At 49.0% G+C, this 25,650-nt stretch overlaps 1 protein-coding gene across 2 annotated transcripts in view; it reads right to left on the bottom strand.

Annotated features, from left to right (window-relative positions):
* Window positions 1–25,650, bottom strand: part of ccdc102a (coiled-coil domain containing 102A) — a 33,530-nt gene that overhangs the window by 2,164 nt on the left and 5,716 nt on the right. For both annotated transcript variants that reach the window (XR_009931507.1, XM_062471688.1), the window contains exons 2-9: window positions 13,953–14,412; window positions 13,182–13,553; window positions 11,394–11,611; window positions 11,092–11,200; window positions 10,179–10,295; window positions 9,648–9,857; window positions 2,488–2,658; window positions 2,241–2,344 (exon numbers count right to left, since the gene is read on the bottom strand). Coding sequence is in view for 1 of the 2 variants with exons in the window: in XM_062471688.1 (XP_062327672.1) it covers window positions 2,241–2,344; window positions 2,488–2,658; window positions 9,648–9,857; window positions 10,179–10,295; window positions 11,092–11,200; window positions 11,394–11,611; window positions 13,182–13,553; window positions 13,953–14,291 (1,640 nt within the window). In the remaining variant the exon portion in view is untranslated. The remainder of the gene's footprint in view (window positions 1–2,240; window positions 2,345–2,487; window positions 2,659–9,647; window positions 9,858–10,178; window positions 10,296–11,091; window positions 11,201–11,393; window positions 11,612–13,181; window positions 13,554–13,952; window positions 14,413–25,650) is intronic.

Raw genomic sequence — 25,650 nt, 5'->3', positions numbered from 1 at the left:
AGTTTCTAATTGGTTGTGGAGGCCAGAGCATTAGGGGCTTACCAAATGCCGGCTGGCCAAAGAAACACACACCCATCAACCTCCACACACAAGTAAATATAAAGATACACACAAAAACATTTGACCAGAGTGCACTTGTAGACCATCAACCTGCCATTCTCAAGACAAGCCACATATATGTATTGGTTAATGAGGGCTCTTATCTTCAAGGCAGGAAGACATGAGTCTCACTACACTATCATACAGCACACTACCTAGATACCCTGACACATAGAGAGAGCTCAAGAGAAAGAGAAGCAGTGAGAGAGAGAAGCAAGGAGAGGTAGAGAGGTAGAGAGGGAGACAGGCAGAGAGAGAGAGAGAGAGAGAGAGGAAGAGAGGGAGAGAGAGAGAGAGAGAGAGAGAGAGAGAGAGAGAGAGAGAGAGAGAGAGAGAGAGAGAGAGAGAGAGAGAGAGAGAGAGAGAGAGAGAGAGAGAAAGAGAGAGTGAGAGAGCGGTATTATGAAAGACACAGAGGAGTAAAGACAGATGGAGGTCAACAGAAACTGTGAGAAGGAGACCAACCAGACGTGGAAAGAGACACAGAAGGAGAAGAGAGTCTGCTTATGGGCCTCCCCTTGTGTTGCTTTCAGACCATTACACACACATGCCTCAACCCTCCTGGTCGGGCTGGCACCCCTGACCTCAGCGCTGTTATAAGCGCCATAACACTCAGAGGTCAGAGGTCCTGAGAATGTGTGTGTGTGAGAGAGAGAGTGTGTGTGTGGGAGCACAAGAGCCAGACAAGTTAATCCAGTCCACTGTTGAATCTATGAGGAGGAAGGACTAACAAGCCACAATAAAAAAAAACATTTGCTGAACCAATCATCTTTCTCTCCACTTGTGCACACACACACACACACACACAACACCCTCCGGTGCTAAGGGGGAATTCCTGAGGGACAGAGTCTTTCCCGGATCACCTGTCTGATTGTGCAGTATTGATTTAGACATCAGCTTTATGGTTATAGACTAGGCAAGCCTGGTAGAGCGCACCACTGTGCAGCCCTGGGGAAGAGGAGAGAGGAGATGAGGAAAGGAGAGAAGAGGAAAGGAGGAGAGAGAAGAGATTAGATGATAGAGAAATAGCCGAAGAGAGAGTCTCACCCAGGTCTACTAACCCAAGGTCTCACTCACCCAGATCCAACCCAAGTCTCCTAACCCTGGTCTAACCCAAGTCTCCTAACCCTGGTCTAACCCAGGTCTACTAACCCTGGTCTAACCCAGGTCTACTAGGACAGGTCTACTATCTTAGGTCAACTAAACCAAGTCTCATCTAGGTCTACCTACAGCTCAGATCAGGCACACACACACACTCACACATATATACCTACACACACACCAAGAAGACCTGTGCATGGACAAACAATGTGCCAGTGTGTCAGTGCTGTGGTGGCCTGCAGGGGGCCGGCACCATTTAGCAGCACAGAGACTCTCTGTTACTACGGTAACCTGCAGCTAAGAGGCTTGCGATTGGCTGTTCGGGGGCATGAGATGGAACGCGGGCAGAATGATAAGGTATAGTGAGTGGGAGAGAGAGACAGAGAGACAGAGAGAAAGAGAGAGAGATGGCAGAGAGGAGGGGGGCCGTCAGAAAAAAAGGAGAGTGGGCGAACTAGACAGGGAGGAAAAGGGAGGAGGGCAAGAGAGAGAAAGAGGGAGAGTGAGAGACATATGCATTGTCAAGAGAGAGAGAAAGAGACAGAGAGAGAGAGACAGAGAGAGAGAGAGAGAGAGAGAGAGAGAGAGGGAGAGAGAGAGAGAGAGAGAGAGAGAGAGAGAGAGAGAGAGAGAGAGAGAGAGAGAGAGAGAGAGAGAGAGAGAGAGAGAGAGAGAGAGAAAGAAAGAAAGAAAGAAAGAAAGAAAGAAAGGAAGGAAGAAAGAAAGAAAGGAAGAAAGAAAGAAAGAGAGAGAAAGCACTAGAGGGAGAGAAAGAAATATTGAGAGAGAAAGAGAGAGGAGAACAGAAAGAGCCGGTGGTGGTTAAGCTGGGTGTGTAGGCTGATAGACTGACTCTACGGTGAGAGCTAGTGTAGCTGACAGGCTGACACACCAGCCCCACAGTGAGCTAATCTCCTCCTCTACCTCCCATCAGTAGGGCACAGCTGACACACTGCTACACTACTAGGGTCTGGACAGAACCTAGCTCATACAGAGTCCTAACAGCAGTGTGTGTGTGTCAGTGTGTGTGACAGCCCTACCTGGACTGCAGGTGCTCCAGTTGGACCTGGAGGTTCTCTGACTGTTCCACCTGCTCATCCAGAGATCTCTGCAGCTTCCTGGTCTGGTTGAGGGCCTCATCCAGCTGGCAGACACACACGGAGACACGCACGCACACAGACTCACAATGATCCAACTGTCTTCTTGGATTTTTACCATGCAGGAAGCGTCTAATACATCATTCTGCATGCGTGCGTGTGTGTGTGTGTGTGTGCGGGCGCACCCCACCTCGTCCTCGGCCTGCCCCAGCTCCTTCTTCAGCTCCTCCACCCTCAGGCGGAGCTTCTTCACCTCGGCCTCGTGCTGCTCCACGCGGCGGTTGGCATGTGCCAGCTCTGTTGTCTTCTCCTGGTACTGCTTCTTCAGCTTGGCCTGCACATGCCGCATGTCTGCCAGCTCCTGAGCACGGGAGGGGGGGGGGGGGGGGGGGGGAGGGGGGGGGATGAGGAGGGGGGATGGGGGGGGGGGGAGACAAAAGGGGGGGAAGGTGACAGATCGTTAGTCCATTCCACATCGCCGCAAATCAGTTTGACGGTAACCAATGCTGACAAAGCCCGGTGAATGTATTTTCTTTGTTTTTCCAGACTCCAGGATGGGATCCATGGTGCGCTCTACCAGAGGGTCAGTCTCACAGTGTGCCACCTTCCTACGGGAGGTAGAACGCCGAGGTCTGACATAAGACAGTACTGTACTGTACTCTGTGCTGTAACATTGTGTTATGCAACGAAAATTGTCTTCCTCCTATCATTTTTGCTGTGTCAGTGCCTGATGAAAACGTGAGGGCCAGACCTTCAGGAGATGTCCTGGTGAGAGGGCCTCTCAGGAACACTTGATAGTACACTGAGCACCTTATCAATAATAGAGCTTGCTCTTCAAGAGCACTTACTGCCCATTCAGCTAATAGCCAAGAAGCTCCGATCACTGCCACGGAAACACAGCAGCTCCCTGGTCGGTGCCAATGTCCTCCATTAGAAAGCCTTTTTCAAAGCATTTTCAGGAACCATGAGCTCGACAACAACAACGTTTAGCGTGTTATTCTTTCAACCCTAATTCCTGCAGTCTGAAGACCAGGAGGTTGTGTGCAGGCTGCCACACAGCCAGACAGGAGAGCATGCCTCAAGCCAGAGATGGGGTGAGAGACGGTCTCTGGCACAAATATCTCTGTGTGATTACCTGACGTGTTCTGTTTTATTCCTCACATAATGGCCAACCTGGGTGCAGCGAGCCTCCCCGAAGAGAATCCCTGAGAACTGTGATTTCCTTTTTTGCCAATTTGAATATTGTTCCCTTTCGTTAAAAGAAACAACAGGCAGTGTTCTTTTCTGTTGTCTCTCTCCGACTCCCTTAAATTGAATTTTTCTCACTCACTTGTGACTGTCAAGGGTTGCTACATCACACACGCACACACCTGCACACGCACACACACACCTGCACACGCACACAAACCTGCACACACGCGCACACACTTGCACACACGCACACACATCATGGTTGATAGTGTGTGTTGATATCACAAGGGAAAGGGTTCAAAAGAGACTTCTAAAGATGTAGGCTGAATCTCCAACAGAGAGAGAGAATAATTCTCTGTTTAAACAAAAAGAGTGGGAGGATGAGAGGGTGAATACAGAAGGGGGATAAAAAAAGGGGGGGAGGGGAGACGAGTACATGATTGAAAAGAGAGAAAGGTGGATAAGGAAAGGAGAGGGGGGTGGAGGAATGAAAGGGGGATTGAGGGAGGAAATGGGGGTGGAGGAAGATGGCATAAATATGTCCAGGACAGAGATGCTGAATAAGAACAAAGGCGATTAAATCACATGAATTATAAACATGATAAAGAGAGGACGGGGGGAGAAGAGGAGAGGAGGAACGTAGCTCTGAGCAGCACAGAGGTCAGGTCTAGTTCACACCTATCCATACAGGAAGGAGCGCTTAAGCTCTTTTGTATGATGGAACAAAGGACATGCATTTTTCAACAAACTGAAGGAACCCATCCCTGTTGTGGGTTTCACACACCCCTCCAGCAGGAGCAGATCTCCCCCTCCACAGAGAGGAGACAGCGCCTACACAAAGACACATACCGAGGGACACAGCCAGTGTCCTGAATGGAAGAACAGAGAGAGAGAGAGAGAGAGAGAGAGAGAGAGAGAGAGAGAGAGAGAGAGAGAGAGAGAGAGAGAGAGGATAGCCGGGGATAGAAGGGTGACAGACAGAGAAGAGAGTGGGGGGGGGGTGGTGGTAGGAGAGATGGATTCACAAGCGCACAGTGGTTTCAATAAAACATGTGAGAGGATAGACTGAATGATCTATATGTTGAAGAACACGCGCACGCGCGCACACACACACATTTCTGCACATTTCAACACACTGGCATGCCACATAATCACATACCTGAGTTTTTATTAGAATGACTGACTTAAGCACATTTGAAAGAGTGTGTGTTTGCATGCAATCATGTGGATACAATCAAGAAGAAGTAAAAGGAAAGAAAGAAGGAAGGAAGGAGTCAAAAGAGGGAGACACAAAAACTGAAAAGTCATAGATAATACAATTACACTGTTGCAGTAACAACCCCCTTCTGAGACCTAGTTAGACAGGGGCAAACACTGCCATATCCTCTCTGTAAATATATAAAGAGGGCTAGATTGACTGCAGAGTGTTTGTGTGTGTGTGTGTGTGTGTGTGTGTGTGTGTGTGTGTGTGTGTCACGTGAGACAGGCTGTTAAATATTTCTCCTTGACTGGACAGACCCTGAAGTCTGCCACAACATCTGCTCCAATGAAACAAAGACACACCACACACACACAGACACACACAGACACACACACATTTTTCAAGTAAGTCAACATGCACCCCTGTATGAGCAGTCAGAACAGCCCGATCTCTTCAGGGAAGTACACACAAAGACCAAGGGAATATCAATCAGTATCCTACAGTGCATACTACATACATGGACACTATATACTAAATACTTTACACTACATATACCTAGAAAGAACCAGAACTGAGATTATATATTTATATATATTATTTTTTTCTTAAACCCTCATATTCCCTCACCCCCTATTGGCTTTTTTATTATATTGAACGTGGGTATAATTCATTCAATACCACATGCGCACACACATGCATGCGGACATACAGACACACACACACACACACAGAACAGCTTTGAGCTGGGTTGATTATGAGAAGGCCTGGGGGAGATAGGCCTATTACATTGCTGCAACGGGATTGGTCAGGAATTGCTCAACCCTATGAAGACTGAATGCCAGAGAGATGGAGGGGTGGATGGAGGGAGGAGGGGAGGGACGGAGGGACGGAGAGAGGGGGAGGGATGGAGAAATTAAGGTTTGGAAGGAGGGAGAGATGGAAGGGATGGAAGGGATGGAACATGGTTGGGAAGGAGGGAGAAGGAGGGATGGAAAGATGGATGGGTAGTATGGAGGAAGGAGCGGGAGGGAGAAGGGGCTGGAGCAAGGAAGGAGATTTGGAGGGATGAGGAGGATAAAGAGTAGGTAGGAAAGGTAAGAAGAGAAAGAGAGTAAAGGAGAAGAAGAAAGGAAGAAAGGAGATAAAGAGGACTCTAGTGAACAATGACAGATATCTAACAGTTACTACGGTTATTCATCTGGTCAGCTCTCTACCGTTCTGAACACATTCCAAACGAATGCACTTAAAGACAGTATCAGTGTTCAACATCAGAAGGAATACCTTCAATTTAGGAAGCTACAGAACCAAACATGATTTGCCAGCACCTTGAAATGACAAGATTTTATAAAGAAACACAAAGTTAAATACCTGCTAATATCACATATGTTCCACAAATATTTATCAATAGTATATACACCAATATATTACTACATATCACTAGTATGTGTATATTTACAGGTTAGCCCCAGGCTAGGTTTGGTTGTGAGTCAGCAGAGCAGTTACAGGACAGGACTATATGCAGTAATTGGCTGAGCAGGTGAACAGCCTTGGGGTTGCCCCCGGCAACTACCGCCAATTTCCCGCCGCACCTAGCCGCAGGGCGCCCTCGTTACCCCAATTGCAACACCAGCAGACAGGCGTCACTTCCACACCACACAGGAACTCACAAGGCAGAGGCTCCCCGGGCTGCTCCTCATTGGCTAATCCAAACAGGAAGTGGGCTTTTCTCTCTGGCAGGTACACCCTGCCTTGTCCTCTGACCTTCACTTCTCCTGCCTTCTCCTTCCTTCCTTCCTTCCTCCCTCTCTCTCTCTTTCTCTCTCTCTATCTTTCTCTCTCTCTCATTTTGCTGACATACAGCACACTTCCTCCACTTCCTCTCTTTCTCCTGTCTTCTTCTCCACTCAGAGGATTAACATCATCTTTTCAGAAAGCAGTGGAGAAGGTTTGAAGACTTAAAACAGACTCACACGTACACACGCACACACACCCACACACACACGTAAACACACAGTTATCTCAGTGGTCCAGCCTCAAATGCCTGTTGCCTTCAATTAGCTCAGCTCCTGACTGGAATCTGGATAAGTGTTCCTTGCAGTACAGGAACACTTACAGACTTACTGTAGCAGGCACACACACACACACACACACACAAGCACACCCACATACGCATGCACACACACAGAGAACAGCACACACACGCATACACATGAAGAAGCGCACACACACACACACGTGCACACTGATTCCCTACATGCTACCTCTGCTTGTAGGAGTGTGTTTGTGGTACTGCTCTCTGTTATTTCCCATTTACAACATGCTGGGATTCTGAGAGCCTGTGTGTGTGTGTCTGTGTGTGTCAGTGTGTGTGTGTTTAGGAACTGCATGGGTGTCTGTGTGTGTATGCACTGTTTGTGTGTGTTTTTATGTGTGGGTGTGTGTCCTTGTGTGTGTGCTTGTGTGTGATGTGAGTGTGTGTGTGTCAGTATACAGTGTGTGTGTGTGTGTGCTTGTGTGTATGTGTGATGTGAGTGAATGTGTGTGTCAGTATACTGTACGTGTGTGTGTCCTCGTGTGTATGTGTGATGTGAGCGTGTATGTGTGTGTCAGGATAAAATATGTGTGTGTGTGTGCTTGTTAAATGCAGCGTGTGTCAGGGGATGTTCATATATAACCCAGTGGGTAGGTTGTCATTTACTCTTCCCAACCACACACACTACCTGCCTCTAATAGGGCCACTTAGACTGACGGAGGGCACAGCTCTATCACACACACTGGCACACACCAGCAGACACACACACACATCGACTCACAGCAGGCATTAAATGGAAAAACACCAAGAGAGAAGCCCAAGCTATAATATCATTTCACACCAACTAACCCCAGATGTTGCCAGCACACACCAGGAGAGCACATTTGCATACATACACACACCCATACACACACCCATACACACACACACACACACACACACATACACACACACACTTATATGCATAAGTCTTTAGAGTCCTAATGAACATAGCTAATGTGACCTGTTAGTCATAGGCATCAGTTTGAGTGGCTCCATCTGTCAGGTAAAGCAGCCGAGCACCGAAGAACAGAGCTCTCTATGGCCTCATCCATCAGAGAGATCTGTGATCGGCTGCTCAGGCCTGAGTCCTGGGGACAGTGGTGGTGGTGGTGGGGGCTCTCAGAGTGCAAGGGGAGCAGCTGTGTGTCTAATGTGGCTGTCTTGGCTCTGGGTGGGTTTATCAGTATTAATGGGATGTGGAGGGCAAAGGGGTGGGGGGCACGGGTTCGGAGGGGGGTGGGGGTGGGGTGGCAAGGGGGGGAATAGCTTCTGGAGTAGCAATGTATCTTGTGCACGCCTTCATGTGCACAACCATACGAGCATGTACGCATGTGCAAACACATTGGTGCTTGGCTGAGTGTGATCCTGTCTTTGTGACGTTGAAGGTGGAAAAAATATGACCCGTCGTAAACAACCCTCGCCCCTTTCCTTGTCAAACATTCTCTCTCACACACACACACACACACACAAACACACACACACACACACATCTAGGGTGACTTCAGCCTGCATTACAGTAAATGTATTTGTCATGTATGGCGGTGCCTGCGCGTGGCAGACGTAGCGTGGTATAAGACATCAGGATTTATAGCTGGGCTCCTCTGTCACCTTCAGCACACTCACACACTGATGCAGGGGAGAGACAAGACGAGTAAAGCACAAAGAGGTCTCCGAATGAACTACACTGGCACCCCCACACACACACAGATGGAGGAACAACGATGGGGAAAGGCAGATCTCTATGGGGATGCTGGCAACCGTGTGTGTGTGTGTGTGTGTGTGTGTCTGTGTGTGCATGTGCATATGTGTGCGCGTGTGTGTTGGCTAACTTGGCATATAGAACCAATGTCACGCACTGTCTCCACCAAATAAGGGTCCAACTCTTACACACACACAAACACACACACACACTCGCAGAAAGATGCACACACACACCCACACAAACAAACACAGAGGAACATCCACACACACAGAGACGCACACACACCACCCCCAACAGGCGGAGGTGTGTGTGCTACAAGGCAAAGGAGAGGTGCAACAGAGAAATCCTGATGAGAGAGACGTCAGAGCTAGCTAACACTGTTAGCCCTTCTGAGAAGGCAGGGAGACGCAGCGCTGCCCGCCCAGCCTGGAGACGACACCACGAGGCTGGGATTGTGTTCATGCATCAACACCTCTCCATGTAGTTGGGCCCGCGATGACACTCATGTATCAATACCTCTCCCTTTTACCAGTTCAATCGATAGGCTTGGGCTCAAGATGTCTTCCACACAACAATAACACAAGTTAGATGACACACAAGATGACAGACCGTGCACAAAGAGATACTGTGGGTGACGATAAACAGTGGACACACACACACACACACGTACAGCAGTCCCATTCCCTGTGTTCCCCCCCAGGCAGTGTGTATTACTGAAGGACAGCGAGCATCAATCTCAGAGTGGACCATCGTTCCCAGGGTCTGGGCCGGGAGATGATTCTGGTATCAATCACACTTTGTTGTGTGTGTGTGTGTGTTGTGTGTGTGTGTGTGTGTGTCGGCACAGTGTCTTAATCGCTCGGTGTGTTTCCCCTTTCCGTACCGATCGATAGGCTGCTCTCAACGCCACACGGAAACAGATCCATCACATACATTCTCTGTGTCCACCGCTGTGGCATAACAGGCTGTTTGTCGTGGGGTGAGGAGAGGAATTGAGCCGTATAGAGGATCTAGAGTAGTATAGAGCATTGAGGAGTAGTGTGTGTGTGTGTGTGTGTGTATAGGAGGGTATAGAGGAGTTTGGAGGAGGACAGAGGGGTGGAGAGGTGAGAGTTTTAGAGTACAGATTGGTATAGATGAGTCTGAAGGGGTACATAAGGGTATAGAGGGGTATTGACTCACCTTGTTCCTCTCAAACAGCTCCGTCTGGATGGTCTTGAGGTCGGTGTCGAGGGCGCTGGCGGCCTGGCGGCGTTTGCGCGCCAGCTGTTCCTCCAGGTCCTCGGCCTGCGCACGCAGCTTCTTGTTGTCGCGCTCCAGCGCCAGCTTGTCCGTCTCCAGACGCTCCCGCCGGCCCCACTCCGCCGCGTTCTCCACCTGCAGACGCTCCATCTAGGGGGGGGGGGGGGGGGAGACAGGCGACGAGGGAGGGAGAGAGACCACAGTGGAGGAGAAATCAGGCAATGACTGTGAAAGGTGCCAGAGGAGTTCAGAGAGGACTCTGAATCACGGACTGTTCTGGACTACCTCACCTTCAATGTTAAAATTGAAGGGGGGCTGGGGGGCTTCAGACTTCAAACTTTTTAAGTCCATTCCTATTGGTGTTACCACCCCCCCCCCCCCTCCACACACACACACACGCACATACACTCACACATACCATCCACCCTTGGAGTCTGCCCAGACCTCTAACACCGTGGGAGTGCTGCTCACCTCAGCCCGGAGCTCGGCCAGCTTCTTGTCCATGTTGGTTCTGGCCCCCAGCTCGTCCTCCAGGTCCTCACACATCCGGCCCAGCTCGTCCTGGTGCATCTCCTTCAGCAGGTTCACCTGGGGCACAGAGTCTGAGCGTCACAGAGCGTGTGTACGTGTGTTTGGGTGGGTTGGTGTGCGTTCGTGTGTATATTTGTGTATTTATTGGGCGTCTTAGGGGCTAACACAGGGGCCAGGGTTCAATTCCGGCCTGGGCCATTTCCTGCACGTCTTCACCTCTGTCTCTCCTTGCGTTCCCGCCTCTCTCTCCAAATGTATTATAATTAAAACCGTCAAAAGGCCAATTTATTTGTGCGCACAGTGTGCTTGTGTGTGTGCGTGTGTGTGTGTGTGCACATGTGAACGCCTGTGCGGGAGACCTTGTCCCAGCTCAACCTCAGATACTTTAACTTCAACTAATTCGGATTCACCTGCCCTGCTGCCCTTCACTTCACTCCTCTTCTCATTAAACAGTCATTACTGATCGCTCTCCATCCATCTTATCTCCCCCCTTTATCACCCAGTCATTGCCCTGTCTCTCGCCCCCTCTGCTCGGCAGCCCCTCTCTTCTGCCCTCAATCACATTCAGGGTGTTTCTCCCCCGGCCTCCGCCGACAGACAGACCAGCCCTGCACGAGAGTGGGCCAAGCGTGCCTGTCTGTTTGCTGGCTGATCTCAGAGCTCCACCTAGAGCCTGACTCCTGTTACTACACCCTCTATGTGAGCAGGGTGAGAGATGGACAGAGAGGTATAACAGAGTATGGAGGGGTTTAGAGGGTTATAGAGGAGGATGAAATGGATATTTAGGAGTATAGAGGGGTTTAAAGGGGTGTAGAGGGGTATAGAGAGGCAAAGAGAAACATCCAAGCCTTGCCTGTTTAAGTGTCTCCTGCTTGGTCTTGTTTAGCTCTTCATATTTGAGCTTCCACTGGCTCAGCTCTGCCTCCAGCTTCTCTATGTTCTTAATGAGGGCATGTTTATCTCTGGAGAAAGGGAGTGAGGGGGAGAGAAAGAGAGAGATTGGGGTATGGGTTACTTTAAGAGCATGGCAAGAGTCCAACAAGTAACTAAAACATTCTCAAACACAGACTATATCTTTCAATCTCTCCCACCCTCTCTTTTTTCAACTTTCCCTCTTTTTTTCTCTCTGTCTCCCAGCGTGTGTCCACCCCTTACTCTCGCTCCTTCAGCAGGACCTTCTGTGATTCGTCGAGGCGTAGCTGAAGAGCGTTGAGCTTTCCGGAGTCTTCCTCCAGCGTGCTGATGTCGTCCCAGAGCAAACGACTCCGGTCCTGACGACTCAGCGGCGAGCGCAGGCTGTTGGCGCTGCGGGCGTCCCACGAGTCTGGACCCTCCCCCTTGGACCGCAACACTGACTCTAACAACTCCAAATCCTGGAGAGAAGGAGGGCGGAGGGGGGGGAGGGGACAAGAAGAAGAGGAGGGGGAGGAAAGCAGGTGGGAAGTGGGAAGAGGGAGACATGTGTGTGTGTGGGGGGGGGGGGGGTTGGGGTAAGGAATACAGAGAGAGAGGTTACATGATGTCAGGTCAGAGTAAAAAAAAAACATGAATACTGCAGTTGTTCACTCCCACCAGCAGATGGCGCCAGAGGCTTTTTACAGCAGTGCATGCTGGCTGCATCTCCATGCTGAGCCCAGGCTGAGCCACATGTGGAAGCACTCAGAGCATGTCTGAGGCTGAGAGGAACAATGCAGGAACAGGAAATGGATGCAGGAGAGCGGCCCCTCCCGTCCAGCTCACAGCACTGTGTATCTAACCTGATTTATTACACATGGCTGTCTGAGGGGAGGTCTGCGGTGTGTGTGTGTGTGTGACTGTGTGTCTGTTCCTCCAGGTTAGGTTGTAATTATTTTCCATGTTCTCTTTGGCTCCTGGATGAGAAAAGCTGAGAAGTTATCACCATAATTACCTATGCCCGAAGGGTAGACCTCCTGGATACACTCCTGTGCGGTTTATGCAATGGGGTGTGTGTTACCATGGAAACCACAGCCCCCACTAGGTGAAGGTCATATCTGATTGGTAATGACACTGATCTGTATGCACTGCCGCTTCAGCCAAACCTTCGCAGCATTGGTTAGCGGTGTGTGTGTGTGTGTGTGTGCGCAGCAGAATACAACTAAGCAGTGAGAGCTCTTTGCCAGGAAGCATAGGAGACACACCCATCCTAAAAACAGAAACATGAATCTAAATTTTGCTCCACTCTGGACCCAAATCTGGATCTCAAGTTTATGGACCTTCTTCTAGATCTGGAGACTCTAGACCTGCATCTGGATCTAGACTCTGGACCTGATTCTTGATCTAGAGTCTTTATATCTCTACCAGGTCTCTGCTGTGGGGATAAGGTAGCTGTAGCACTGCAGAACTATCTGTCTGGGAGACCCCAGGGGCAGACCATGATATGTATGTGTGTGTGTGTGTGGGGTGTGTGTGTGTGTGTGTGTGTGTGTGTGTGTGTGTGTGTGTGTGTGTGTGTGTGTGTGTGTGTGTGTGTGTGTGTGTGTGAGGGGATTCTATTTTAGGACCAAATCCCCTCCAGAGTAGCTAGTCACTATTCTGTTTTATTCTCTTCTCTGTTTTTCTCTTATGTTTTGTTCCCTCCGGTTAGTTCACAGTTCTAGGCTCTGCAGCGAACCACACCTGCTGGGCTCACATTGACATGATTTAATGTGTGTGTGTGTGTGTCAGAGAGAAAACGAGCTAAATAGAGAGAGAGATTTTCATTTAGATGATGAAACACCAGTAAGTGAATTTGTTCTTTTGAAGTCATGTGACCTGGCTAGCACAGCTGAATCTGCACCACTTTCATCTACAAGAACAAAGTTCAGCCCAGTCCAGTAGCTGCGATTTGCTTTAATTTGGTACAGATTCTGATCCAGGAAGCTCCGTCAGAGAAACTCGGTAAGGTGTGTGTTCTAGGTTCTGTGGTTCTAGAATGTGACCCACCTTTTGTCTGTCTAGTTTGTCTGTCCCCACGTCTCTCACTGGCTCCTGTTCCGGTGAGCCAGGCCCCTCCCCCACCCTGCCAGGCCCCTCCCCCTCCGTAAGCCCCACCCTGTCCTGTGTACTGTCCGCAGCGGGCTGTGAGGAGGAGGAGGACGGAGAAGGCGGGGTCGAAGAGGGCACGGGGAGGGCGTGGGAGGGGGAGGAGGCGGACTGGTCGGCACGGAGACGCAGCGCGTCCTGTCGGAGGGTCTCGTTCTCGGAGGCCAGTTCCTGTCGCTCTCGCCGTGCGCCCGTCAGCTCCTTGGTCATGGCGTCCAGCCGCTGGCGGAGCTGGCGCACCTCGTCACGGGCACGGTTGCGCTCCGAACGCACCTGAGGAGGGACAAGCTCGGGGTTTGAACAGTGTCTGTCACCAGAGGGGAACAGGATTCTCCTGTATGAAGAGCAGGTGGTGATGAGGAGGAGGAGGATCTGATGGTGTGATGGTTGTGCCTTCTGTTTAGCAGTGAGACGCTGCGCCCTGTGCCCCGCTATGTGACGTCCCCGGCGTCCCCATCGTCATTCTCTTCATCTGCCTCATCATCGCCATCCTCCTCTTTCACCTCATCCTCTAACATCATCATCATCTCCACCACCACCATCATCATCTTCATCATCATCACCACCATCATTTCCATCATCATCATCCTCACCCTCATCATCCCCACCACCATCATCATCAACCCCCTCCTCGTGCATCATCATCTCCACCACCATCATCATCATCCTCACCTTGCTCCACTTCTCCCTCCAGTTAGCGGTGCAGTCCGACCACCACCTCATGGTCTTCTCCATCTGGGCCGCCCTGGCCCTGGCCTCCTCCAGCTCCCTCAGCCTGAGCTCCTCTCTGCTCTCCCAGTCTCCCCCCGCCTCCCCCAGGCCCAGGCCCAGCCCCGGGGACAGCAGCAGGGGGGGGCTGGAGCTGGGGGTGCCCCCCGTGGGGCTGGGGGTGTGGGTCAGGCTGTCTGGGGAACGGACCCCCCGGTCAGGGCCCAGTCCCAGGCCACACAGCAGGCCTGAACCCCCCGACTTGGAGGCCTCGGACAGGTGGGGGCTGGGGGTGTGGTTCATGACGGAGCCGATGGTGAGGACGAGGACGATGAAGAGGAGGATGAAGATCCGGGGAAAGAGGGGGGATCTGAGAGAGGGTCTGCTCTCAGGACTGCATGGCCCTCCTCTGTAGACCTGCTCCCTAAACAAACACACAACAACAACAACAGTTAGAGTCTAAACAAATCATCCTTCATCAGTCCTCCACTCGTTGTTTTCTCTCTTCTCTACCTTTATTCATCTATCCATCCATCCCTCTTTCATTAACATGACCTAGACGCTATGGCCTCAAGGAGTAACTAGTTACTGTAATGCTGTACAGCGGTCTTCTCAGTTCTTATCCCCTGGCCTGATTTCAGTCTGGTCGGGTTGAGTCCAGTTGGGAACTTTATCTCAACCCTGATCCAGGACCAGCACCAGCAGGCTGGAGATGAGCAGTCACATGGATGAGATTACCAAGCCCTCCCACATTCTGATGGAATTTAAACAAGCCAATTATGAGTGAGGCATCTACCAATACCATGGTAACTGCGTAAACCTAATGACCTGAAGCATGTCCATTCACACCTCAGTCTGACACCATGGCAACCAGGAAATCCAGAAGCACTCACACAGCAAAAGCAGACCAGAGAAACAAAAGTGTGTGTCTTTTTGAGCGTGTGTGTATATTTGTGGTTTAATAGAACCCATGCATGACTGACCTCCAGTTTAATTACTTTCCCCTGCTTCAGGCAAAGCCCTTTTCAGTATAATTCAAACAAGAACGTATCTTCAAATAAAACAGACATACACACATCCTCACGCACATTTAAACACACACATAACCATCAATACAAACAAACATCAATAAACATTATAAGCAACAAAGGATCCCATCTGGACCACAGACAGTGGCTGCAGTCCTCTACACACACACACACACACACTCACGCACACACACAATCTCAATGGAGAATAAGAAGCTCCAGAGAAGGAGAGAAAGAAGGGATGAGAGAGAGAAGATGGGGGGAGGACCAGACAGTAACCTGAGCTGAATCAGGGTCAGACACAGTAGAAACCAGACCTGGAACAGGGGAGACAGAGAGAAGGAGGGGGGGGGGGGGGGTGATTAAAGATGGGAAGCAGGGGGAAGGGAAAGCATGGAGAGATGGAGGGAGGGAGGGAAGGAGGGAGGGAGGGAGGGACGTAAACAGAGAAGTGAAAGTAGAAAATGATGAACAAAGGGGGGGTGGACGGAGAGAGAAAGCGAGCAAGAGAGAGGAAGTAGGAGAGGGAGGGAGAACGTCAAGCTGGGGGGTACAGTAGAGTACATGGTTCTGGTTAAGTGTGTAATCTGACCCTCATCAGGGGCTGACAGGAAGGTAGGGAGAGCGAGAGCGTGAGAACAGAGACATGACAGAATGACTAGGAGGGAAACAGCAAGAAGGAAAAGCATGTGGAAGGACGAGGGTAAAGAAAGGAACAAAGAAGAACAACTAAGAGACGAAAGACAGAATCCGAGAGAATATGTGAACAAGGAATTGGAGTGGATAATGAACACGCACATACCCATACCAGTCACTGACTGTCCGCATATACACACACTAAACATACACACTTAGAAACACTCTGTTCAGCCAACTCTATGAACAAACGTGGAACAGAGTGAAAACAGACAGTATGTTTCTAAAGTAAGACATAGAAACCATATCGTCTGAGAGATGACCGACTGAGAAAAGAGGATGAGGAATATGAAAGCAGCTTTTCTCCGTCTGGGAGCTCTTTGCCTGTCGATACAATCTTCTCCAAGACCGTGGTCCCATGCGTCAGCGACCCCAGAATTAAACGCTTCTATAAATAAGATGGATTCTTCCAGAAGGCTCTCTCCACTAACCAAGCCCATCTGAAGGAGCCGCGGCTGGGCAGCAGAGCCAGGACACCCTGCATGCTGCAGGACCTCCAACACCGACAGACAGAGAGTCTTGTCAGAACCAGACAGGCTCGGGGGCTCACCGGTTATGAGTGTGTACCACACAGGCTGAGGCCTGGGTTTGATCCCTGCCCGGACCATTTGCTGCAGGGGTTTTCTCTGCCAGAGCAGCGCAGTGCTCTAGTTTACCAGGATGATATACACTGAGGTATGGGAGGCGATGCTCAACGTGCTCGCTCTCTACGGTTGCTCTCGCGGGCCCAGCAACACCTGCACCAGGAAATGAGGTCATGTTTGGCTCTGGACCAAATTGGTCACATGATCACAGGAGGGGTATTGGGATCATGAGCCAAGGGAACGTTCTCCATCCACCACTCCACCCCTCTTTCATCATCCCCCATCCCCCTTGGGTTAGAGTGTGCAGGAACAGGCTGAGATGAACATTTGTCACCGCCAGTTCATTCCTCTGGTGAGAAACGAATGTGGCCTACATTCCCAGCTGATATCTAGGTCTTCTGCTATCCTCTAAATTGAGAGGGAGGAGAAGGCCCCTGCCCTAGGCTAGTCCAGCCTCCGCAACTGACAGAGGGGGACAAAGACAGGGTCTGACCAGCAGGACAGGGGCCAGGGATCAAGGGTCAGGGGTCAGGTGAGGGCCACTCTGGGGTCGCACTCCTATGGAGAGGAAGTGAGAGGCGCAGGACTGCACAGCTGGTTAGCTGCAACAAAGGATAGTAAGGTTAACGTTTCTGTGTGTGTGTGTGCGTGCGTGACACACATTGGTCCACACTCTTCAGATGATCCAGTAGAGAGACAGTGGCTCATCCACTGTCTCACTTCAGGCTAACACCAGGGGGCGGTAGTGAGGCGATTTGCAGTGCTGCCCTGCAGGCAGACATTCGTGATTAAAGAGATGAGTGTTAATTAACTCTGATGCTAATCTACATAAAGCTAATGGCACAGCATCATGCCGCTGGGCTCTATGGGCCTCCAGACACAAGCCGTCTTCCAATTTCACCAGTTATCAGAGTTGTCTCCTTCTATTCCTGCCCCTCTCTACCTCTCTGTCTCTTTGTCCTTTCTCCTGGCTCTCTATGCCCTGTCCTCTACAGTGTATCACTGTATCATCCTGTCACTGTTCATAGGACAGAAATCCTCTGGACAGCTGGCACAACCCTGGGAACATCCCGAAATAGAACACACACACGCCCAGTCACCCTCGAGACCACAGTCATTTCACTGGATAATACAACTGTACTACTGCAAAAGAGGTTACTGAGAACACATCCGTCTATGACACCAATAACCTGTATATCTCCTGATGGAAGACTGGAGATGAGGGAGGTGGGGAGGTGGGAGGGAGTGAATGAGGAGAAGAGGGGAGATGGGAGGGGAGTGAAAGGGCGAGTGAAGGAGGAGAGGAGGAGATGAGAGTTTCTGAGAGCAGCAGATGGCAGAGGTTTCCCCTCTGGTGATAAAAACACACAGGCTGGCTGGCTGGCTGGCTGATTTACTGCCAAGTCGGCCTACCATCAGCCGTGTGTACACACACACAAACACACACACATTCACACAACAACCCAAGTGATTTACTCTCAGTTCCATTGGTAAGGAAAAGGAGAAGCTGTTGAATAGGACAAGAGATGGAAAGGGAGGGGGAGACAGATAGATGTGGCATGTGTGAGGACCAGGTTTACGTAAACATGTAGGAATGTGTGAATGAATGTGTGAGTCACTGGAGCCAGTGGCAACAGGACCGTCATGAGGAAACACGGAAGCTGTCTTAATTTCAACACCATGTTCTATCACTTCCAGGACCTTGGACCATGTGTGTGTGTTTGTAGTCTGAGTTTGTACTGTATCATTGATAGATGAAGTGACAGTTTTCCCCCTCTGCTGAGATCAAATGGAGCATGTTTGGCACCAGTCGCCCCAGAACCAGAGTTCTGGCCAGCTCTGTTCTCAGGGATCGACACCAGCGGAGGGAAATAGCACAGATCATGTGACCCGTGAAAGAGACCCTGGCAGGAAGGAACACAAGCCCATGCCATGCTGCAGAAAGAAGTTGGTGTGTGTGTTTGTGGTGTGTGTGTGTGTGTGTGTGTGTATGTGTGTGAAGGAGAAGGAGAAAGAGAGAGACAGAGATATAGTCAAAGAGAGTGAGAGAGAGAAAGAGAGAGATTTTTAGATTTCTAAAAGTCTTTATTGGCCAGTCAAAACTGTCAGATACCGAGCAGTTACCCCACCCTGGACAAGAAAACCTACATAATCACATTGATGCAGGATAGCGGAGAGAGAGAGATAGAAAGAGAAAGAGAGAGAGAGAGAGAGAGAGAGAGAGAGAGAGAGAGAGAGAGAGAGAGAGAGAGAGAGAGAGAGAGAGAGAGAGAGAGAGAGAGAGAGAGAGAGAGAGAGAGAAACTGAGTTACACTAAAGAGATAAAGAGATAGTAACTCCCTCCAGGCTCCTCCAGGCTACCATTCACCTCAGTATTAATGAATCAATCAGTGAACAGGGTACTGGGGTGCTACAGTGCTGCTGCATGAACAGAACAGAACTCCTGCTCATCTGTTCAAAAACCGCATTAGCAAGAACAGGCATGCTCCACAGAGCACATCAATATCTGTCTCTCTCTCACACACACACACACACACACACACACACACACACACACACACACACACACACACACACACACACACAAAGAGTCTCTCTTTCTCAATCTCTAAATCATTTACTCACTCATATGCAAGTACACACACATACGCACACACATGCACAGACAAACACACACACTCACGATGCACCTTCTCCCCACCCTTCCCTTCATGTGAGAGCAACACGCCTACCAGGAATCCACTTGTTTGAATGACTATTCCCTCACTCACACACACACTACCTTTCCTCCTGTCTTCTCATTTTAACTTCACTGTATTCCCAGTACTGCACCAAATGGTGTTTGGAAATCTCTCTCTGTCTCTCTATCTCTGTCCCTTACCATTCCCCTCTCCCCCCCCCCCTTCCTTCTCCCTCTCTCCTGCCATCCCTCCCAAGCTCATAAACCCCTCGCCCCCCTATTGGGTAATAAACTCATTGACAGGCACATCTGTCCTGTGACCTCGTGCTCGGCCTGGGCTGGGCCACAAACACGCCCAACAGCAATCAAGCAGCAGCGGGCCAGTAGGGAGGGAAACCCCGAGTGTTCCGAACGACACGTGTCATTTCGCCCATCTCCCGACACGCATCATCCGTCCGTCCCGCCACAAACTTCTTTCCCCTTTAATTGTGTCATCCTTTACTTCCAACATCCCTCCACCTCTCCTTCTCCTGGGATTCTCGTTCTCCCCGTCAGATTCACGCAGTTCACACGCGCACACACATACACAAACTCCACAGAGGCCAGGCCCGAAACTCAAGTACAGCTCCGTCTCCCTCATGCACACCCAGAACTCAGGACTGCTTATCTGGCTAAGATTACAGTAGAGTCAAGGCCTGCTTAGACGTCAGAGTCATGTGGGTTTGTAGTCAGGGTTACACACACACACACACAAGTGGGGATACATATAAGCCTACAGAGAGGTATGTATACATGCCTCTCCCCTTAACAGCTCCTGGCTTCAACCATGAAACCCAGTATAGGGGTCTGACATTTTTATGACACAGGTGTAAACCAAAATTGGAAAATAAAAACACACACCAAACACACACACAGAGAAGGACATCTCAGGGTTAAAGGGTTGTTGGAGCAGTGTGAGAGATGCTGCATGTCTACAGTAAGTACAAGGAGAGGGGAGGGAGTGTGTGGGAATGTGGTGAGAGCTGATTGTAGCAGAGCTCTTTCACAGGATTTCCTCAATCACACACTGAAAACCTTTCAGTGAGAAGCAGCTCTTAGGTCTGGAGCTCTCTGAGGTCGGGGAGGGGGGGTGGAGGGCGACCATGGTTTGACCACAACCCTCCTCCTACTCCTGAGAGCACCCAGGCCTGGACCGTATCTCAGGGGAAGGTCTTGGGTTCTAGAACGGTTCCCCCAACCGCATGAGTCAGCTGGGCGGGAATGCAGGAGTCCACCGAGTCTGGTTAGAACTTGGTGTAACCATGGAGACTGGTTAGGCCCTGGTGTAACCGTGGAGACTGATTAGGACCTGGTGTAACCACGGAGACTTGTTAGGATCCGGTGTAACCATGGAATTATACTTGTTAAATCAGTGTGTTACTTAAGTTTAATGATCTGGAATCTGCATCCATCCTACATTTAAGACGGATTCAATTTAAAGTTTCAACTTTTGAAAGCAAGCCAGAGACATTTGTGAACATGAAAGGTTTGCAGAACAGGAAAAAACAGATACCAAAGATTCGTAAACAGAGTCTGGCGCACAACTCTTCTCATCAAAGACCCCAAACACACACACACATCCTAGTCCCAGACACACGCACTAGACTGACTCATAACTCTGTCAGCCTCTCCTCCTTTGTCCTCCTCCTGTGGCTCCTTTCTCCTCTCTGGAGGGCAGAGTCCCAGCTTGAGGAACGTTCAGGAGTTCAGAGGGCAGGTATGAGAGAGTAAGCAGGAAAGCCTGAGGACAGGGAACAACTAACACAAGTTAACACAAGCTAATACAAGCTAACATAAAATACCACAACCTCACACAAGCTAGCACGACTTAACAAAAGCTAACAAGCTAACACGATCGGAAACAGGCAAACAAAAGCCAACAAAAAGGAGAACATTCTAACACCAATGTTTCTGGACTGACATCTGCTTGTGAAACTGGCCCCCCACCCTCTGTAATGACTGGTAGTGCTGGTGATCAGAGGACAAAGCAGGGGAGGCCAGCTGAGGTTGTTTGCCAGACCCAGGAATGGACTAGTCCTGAGACTTCTCTGCTCTAATATGTATCTGTCAATCCCATCTTCCTGCTCTTACCCAAGACCCAAAGACAGCTCAACATGTCCTTTCATCACAAATTCCTTTCTTAAAGCTTGTTATTATGGTTACACAATGTTAACAGTGAATCTACAGTAGTTTCCTGCACACTGTCTGTCTCTGAAGCAGAAAGCCTCATTTTCCCAGAGGGCTCTGGTGTTGAGTGACTGGTGAGGGGTCTTTGTCTGCCATGTGTAATAGTACTGAAGATTCCTGAACTATGACTCACCGGACAAACACACGCGCGCATGCGTGCGTACACACACACGCGCGCACCCACACAAACACATCCTGTTGTCACGGCGGACAGAAACCTACACCCATTCACACTCGTTATAACATAAACGCTGTCCTGTTTTTGAATGCACATACTAAACAGAACACACACATACTGTATACAAATATGCTAAGTCCCGTCCTCTCCACTCAGTGGGAGGTGGCTGAGGATGACAGCAGATTAGCAGGTTGAGGATGACATTCTAACCCTGGTGCTAAACTGCCAGACAGGAAGTGTGAAATGCTCTTTTCTTTCTCCCTGGTTCTCCCACCATCATTCCTCAGCCTGTTCTCACAGAGCTTCTTTACACACAGGGAGACGAGAGAGGGAGCAGGGTGGGATTTACAGAGAGAGGGAAGGATAAACGAATGGAAAAAGACTTGCACGCTAGTTCTAGACATGGGCTACAGTATGGAGTTTCATAATGTATGACATGTACCCTCACATGCTGTGGGCGCAATCTTGGTTTGTAAAGAGTACAGCCAGTTAACTCATAAATAAAATGCGATAAACTAATTCTCTCTCTCTCGTACACACAAGGAGAAATACACAAACAAACCTACAATACACACTAACACACATACACACACATTAACACACACACACAAAACCATGACTCAGGTCCTTGTAACTACTAACAGCCTGTTATCAGCCACATTAAAGGTCTCTTTAACAAGATCAAAGACCTGAGCAGGAGAGCAGAGCTGCAGTGAAATTTCAACCGAACTCACAGGCAAGCAAGCAGAGCATAAACTAGGTCTAATTAAAACAGTACAACTGCAGACATAGGAATGTGTCTAGTTCTCTCCTATCAGATTTTCAATCTCTCTAAATACACACACACACACACACTTATGCAAAGACCCATACACACAAGAAGGCAGTCCTGTGCAACCTGCACAGTAGTGCGTATTCAGCAGCACAGCAGGACATGGGCTAATTATATGTGCACAAGACTGTGGGATGACATTTATTCTGTGTGTGCGTCCGTTCACATCTGATGCATTTGTTTCAGTGTGACCTGGCTCCGCCTCCGGCTCAGGGTCGTATTTCTGTCGAGCTAGATGTCCATCCCAGGACAGCTAGCAGGCGTTGCAGAATCAGATAGCCCTAATTTATTCAGGAGCACAGGCTCAGCCAGGCAGTGATGGAGGGATGGAGGGATGAAAGAGAAAGGAGGTGTAGAATGTCACTGCTTGTTTCTCAAACCTGCTGGTGAAGCTGAAGAATAGAGGGAGGACCATTGAGGTGGAAGGATAGATTGGAGGTATAAATAGAGGGAAGGATGGAGGGATGTAAATAAGTTTGGATGGCAGATTTTGCTAAAGTTGAGCTAAAACAGGAACAGGTCCACAGGGCTGAAAGCTTCAAAGACTCAGAAACAAATGAATTCATAATTCAGCATAATTACCAGCACTAGAGGTAAATCAATGTAGTACAGAAGTTCCATGGCATAGACACAGGGATGCAGCAGAACTGCTGAGGAGCTGAGAAACGCAGGCTGGAGTGAGACAGGCAGGGCAGGGTGAGACAGGCAGGGCAGGGTGAGACAGGCAGGGCAGGGTGAGACAGGCAGGGCAGGGTGAGACAGGCAGGGTGAGACAGACAGGGCACGGTGAGACAGGCAGGGTGAGACAGGCAGGGCAGGGTGAGACAGGCAGGGTGAGACAGGCAGGGCAGGGTGAGACAGGCAGGGTGAGACAGGCAGGCCAGGGTGAGACAGGCAGGGTGAGACAGGCAGGGCAGGGTGAGACAGGCAGGGTGAGACAGGCAGGCCCGGGTGAGACAGGGGCAGGGTGAGACAGGCAGGGCAGGGTTAGACAGGCAGGGTGAGACAGGCAGGGCAGAGTAAGACAGGCAGGGTAGGGTGAGACAGGCAGTTCAGGGTGAGATAGACAGGCTCACCATGCACAACTAGTCAGAGCCACAACATGGCTTTGACTGCCAGTAAGAAAGAGAGGAAGGACAGGAGATCTTACTTTACACAAGTTGTTTGTAAGTAAGTAAGTAAGTAAGACTTTATTTATATAGCACATTTCATACAAGAATTGTAGCTCAAGGTGCTTTACATAAAATCAATAAAAACAATAATACAAGTGATAAACAATTCAAACAAAAATAAAAATCCCAATAAGATCTCTGTTCAAGAGAGAAAACAACTTTAAACATGCATCTTAAAAGTAACATATACTACATTTGGTTCACCCCTGGTCTGTATATATAAAACCATACACTCTGTTAACAGATCCTTTCCCCAGGTCAAGAGTATGGGCCGTATTCTCTGTTAACGGATCCTTTGCCTCAGATCAAGAATACAGATTGTTTTACATATTTGTTTAAATACATACACGCGACCAGAGTTCTTGTACGCTATCAGAGTTTGCCAACTCTGACCTAGACAAAGTAAAAATAGCAAGTCAAATAATGACCCAAATTTACTAAACCAAGATTATACAATAATATAACTAATAAAAGTAGGAAAAACCCTTTTGAGATAAAATTACTTAAATGCTTCGGTAAAAAGGTAGGTTTTAAGCTGTCTTTTAAAAATGTCTAGAGTGTTTGCTTCCCTAATATTTATGGGTAATTTGTTCCATAGTTTTGGGGCGTAATTGACAAAGGCCCAATCACCAATCTTCTTATGACTGCTTCTGGTGACCTCTAATAGGCCTGCATTTGATGATCGCAGTGTTCTAGCTGGTGTGTAGTTTATAAAGGAGTTAGCAATGTAGCTAGGTCCTTGTCCGTGTAGAGCTTTGTATGTGAGGAAAAGGACCTTAAAGTCAATTCTGAAGGTAACAGGGAGCCAGTGTAAAGTAGCTAGGACAGGACTAATGTGTTCTCTCCTTTTAGTTTTGGTTAATAATCTAGCTGCAGAATTTTGAATGAGCTGTAGTCTTTCAGTGGTTTTCTTGGGAAGACCAGTGAAAAGTGCGTTACAGTAGTCCAGCCGGCTGGATATAAAAGCATGAATTAACTTCTCTGCATCATTTTGGTTTATGAATGGTCGTACCTTTGCTATATTCCTCAGGGTATCGCCATTAATCAGCTAAAGCTTACAACCTCACACACTCAAACACACATGAGTAACTGAAGTGATCTATCCAGGCCATCTGGCCAACTGTCCAGACCTGGGTCAACAGGGTGACAGAAGGCCCAAGACTGAGCTGTGCCCCCCCCCAACACACACACACACATATGCACACACATACACACACACTCCTACAAGCAGACAAATAGCATTAGTCAGACACACTGATTCTGCCTCATGGGGAGTGTTAGTGTTGTTCACCAACAGTATAAACTCTGCTCATAAACATGTGTGTGTGTGTGTGTGTTAAAGCCCCCTCTCTCTCTCTAAAGAGCTATTAATTACACAGTTTAAAGGTCAAGTCAATTAATCGTTTATGCAGACAGGTGTGAAAGAGGAGGGAGACTGTAATGGAGAGAGGGTGCTGAAAAAGAGAGACAAAGTGTGTCTGCGTTGCGTGTGTGTGTGTGTGTGTGTGTGAGAGAGAGAGAGAGAGAGAGAGGGAGAGAGGAAGAGCTAAAAAGAGAGAGAGAAATGTAAAAATAAAAGGAACATGTTCGAAGCAAATGAGAGAAGGGGAATTGCAGGAAGTAGAACATGATGGAGAGAAACTGATGAAGACTGCTAGCAAAGTCGCAAGACCAATAAAGAGAAATCTATTATGTTAAAAGCTATAGCTGCAGAATGGACACATTAACATTTACTGTAGCAAGTTAGTGTAATAAACCAAGTCCTTCAAGGTAAACAGGTATACCTTGTTATAATGGAGCTGTTAGTATGAAAAATTGTCAATATATATTATATACATTACATATTAACTTAATATACATTATATAAGTCAACTTATATAATGGTGCTATTAGACCCTGGGCAGATTTAGGATTGGTGTCTGTTGGTGTTTGAAACGTGTTTGGGGCAAATAAAAGGGGCAGCTGTTTGGGGCAAATCATTGAGGCAGGTCTTTGGGGTAGATAGATGGTGGCAGGTGTTAAGGGACTATAATAGGGGCAGGTCTTCAGAACAGGTTTTTGGAGCAGGTATTTGCAGTATAGTGAGTGAGAGGTGTTTAGTGACTGTATTTATACTACAGTACCACTACTGAGCAGTATAGATTTAAGCTGTCTCTTGGTATCGATCAGTCTGAGATTTGCTAAGACTATGTTTCAGCTTCTGTCAGACAGATGGAGAGAGAGAGAGAGAGAGAGAGAGAGAGAGAGAGAGAGAGAGAGAGAGAGA

The sequence above is a fragment of the Osmerus eperlanus genome, chromosome 10 (genome assembly GCF_963692335.1).
Source record: "Osmerus eperlanus chromosome 10, fOsmEpe2.1, whole genome shotgun sequence".
Taxonomy (NCBI): Eukaryota; Metazoa; Chordata; class Actinopteri; order Osmeriformes; family Osmeridae; genus Osmerus; species Osmerus eperlanus.
Note: the sequence above shows the minus strand (reverse complement) of the source record. Positions and strands in the feature narration are given on the sequence as shown.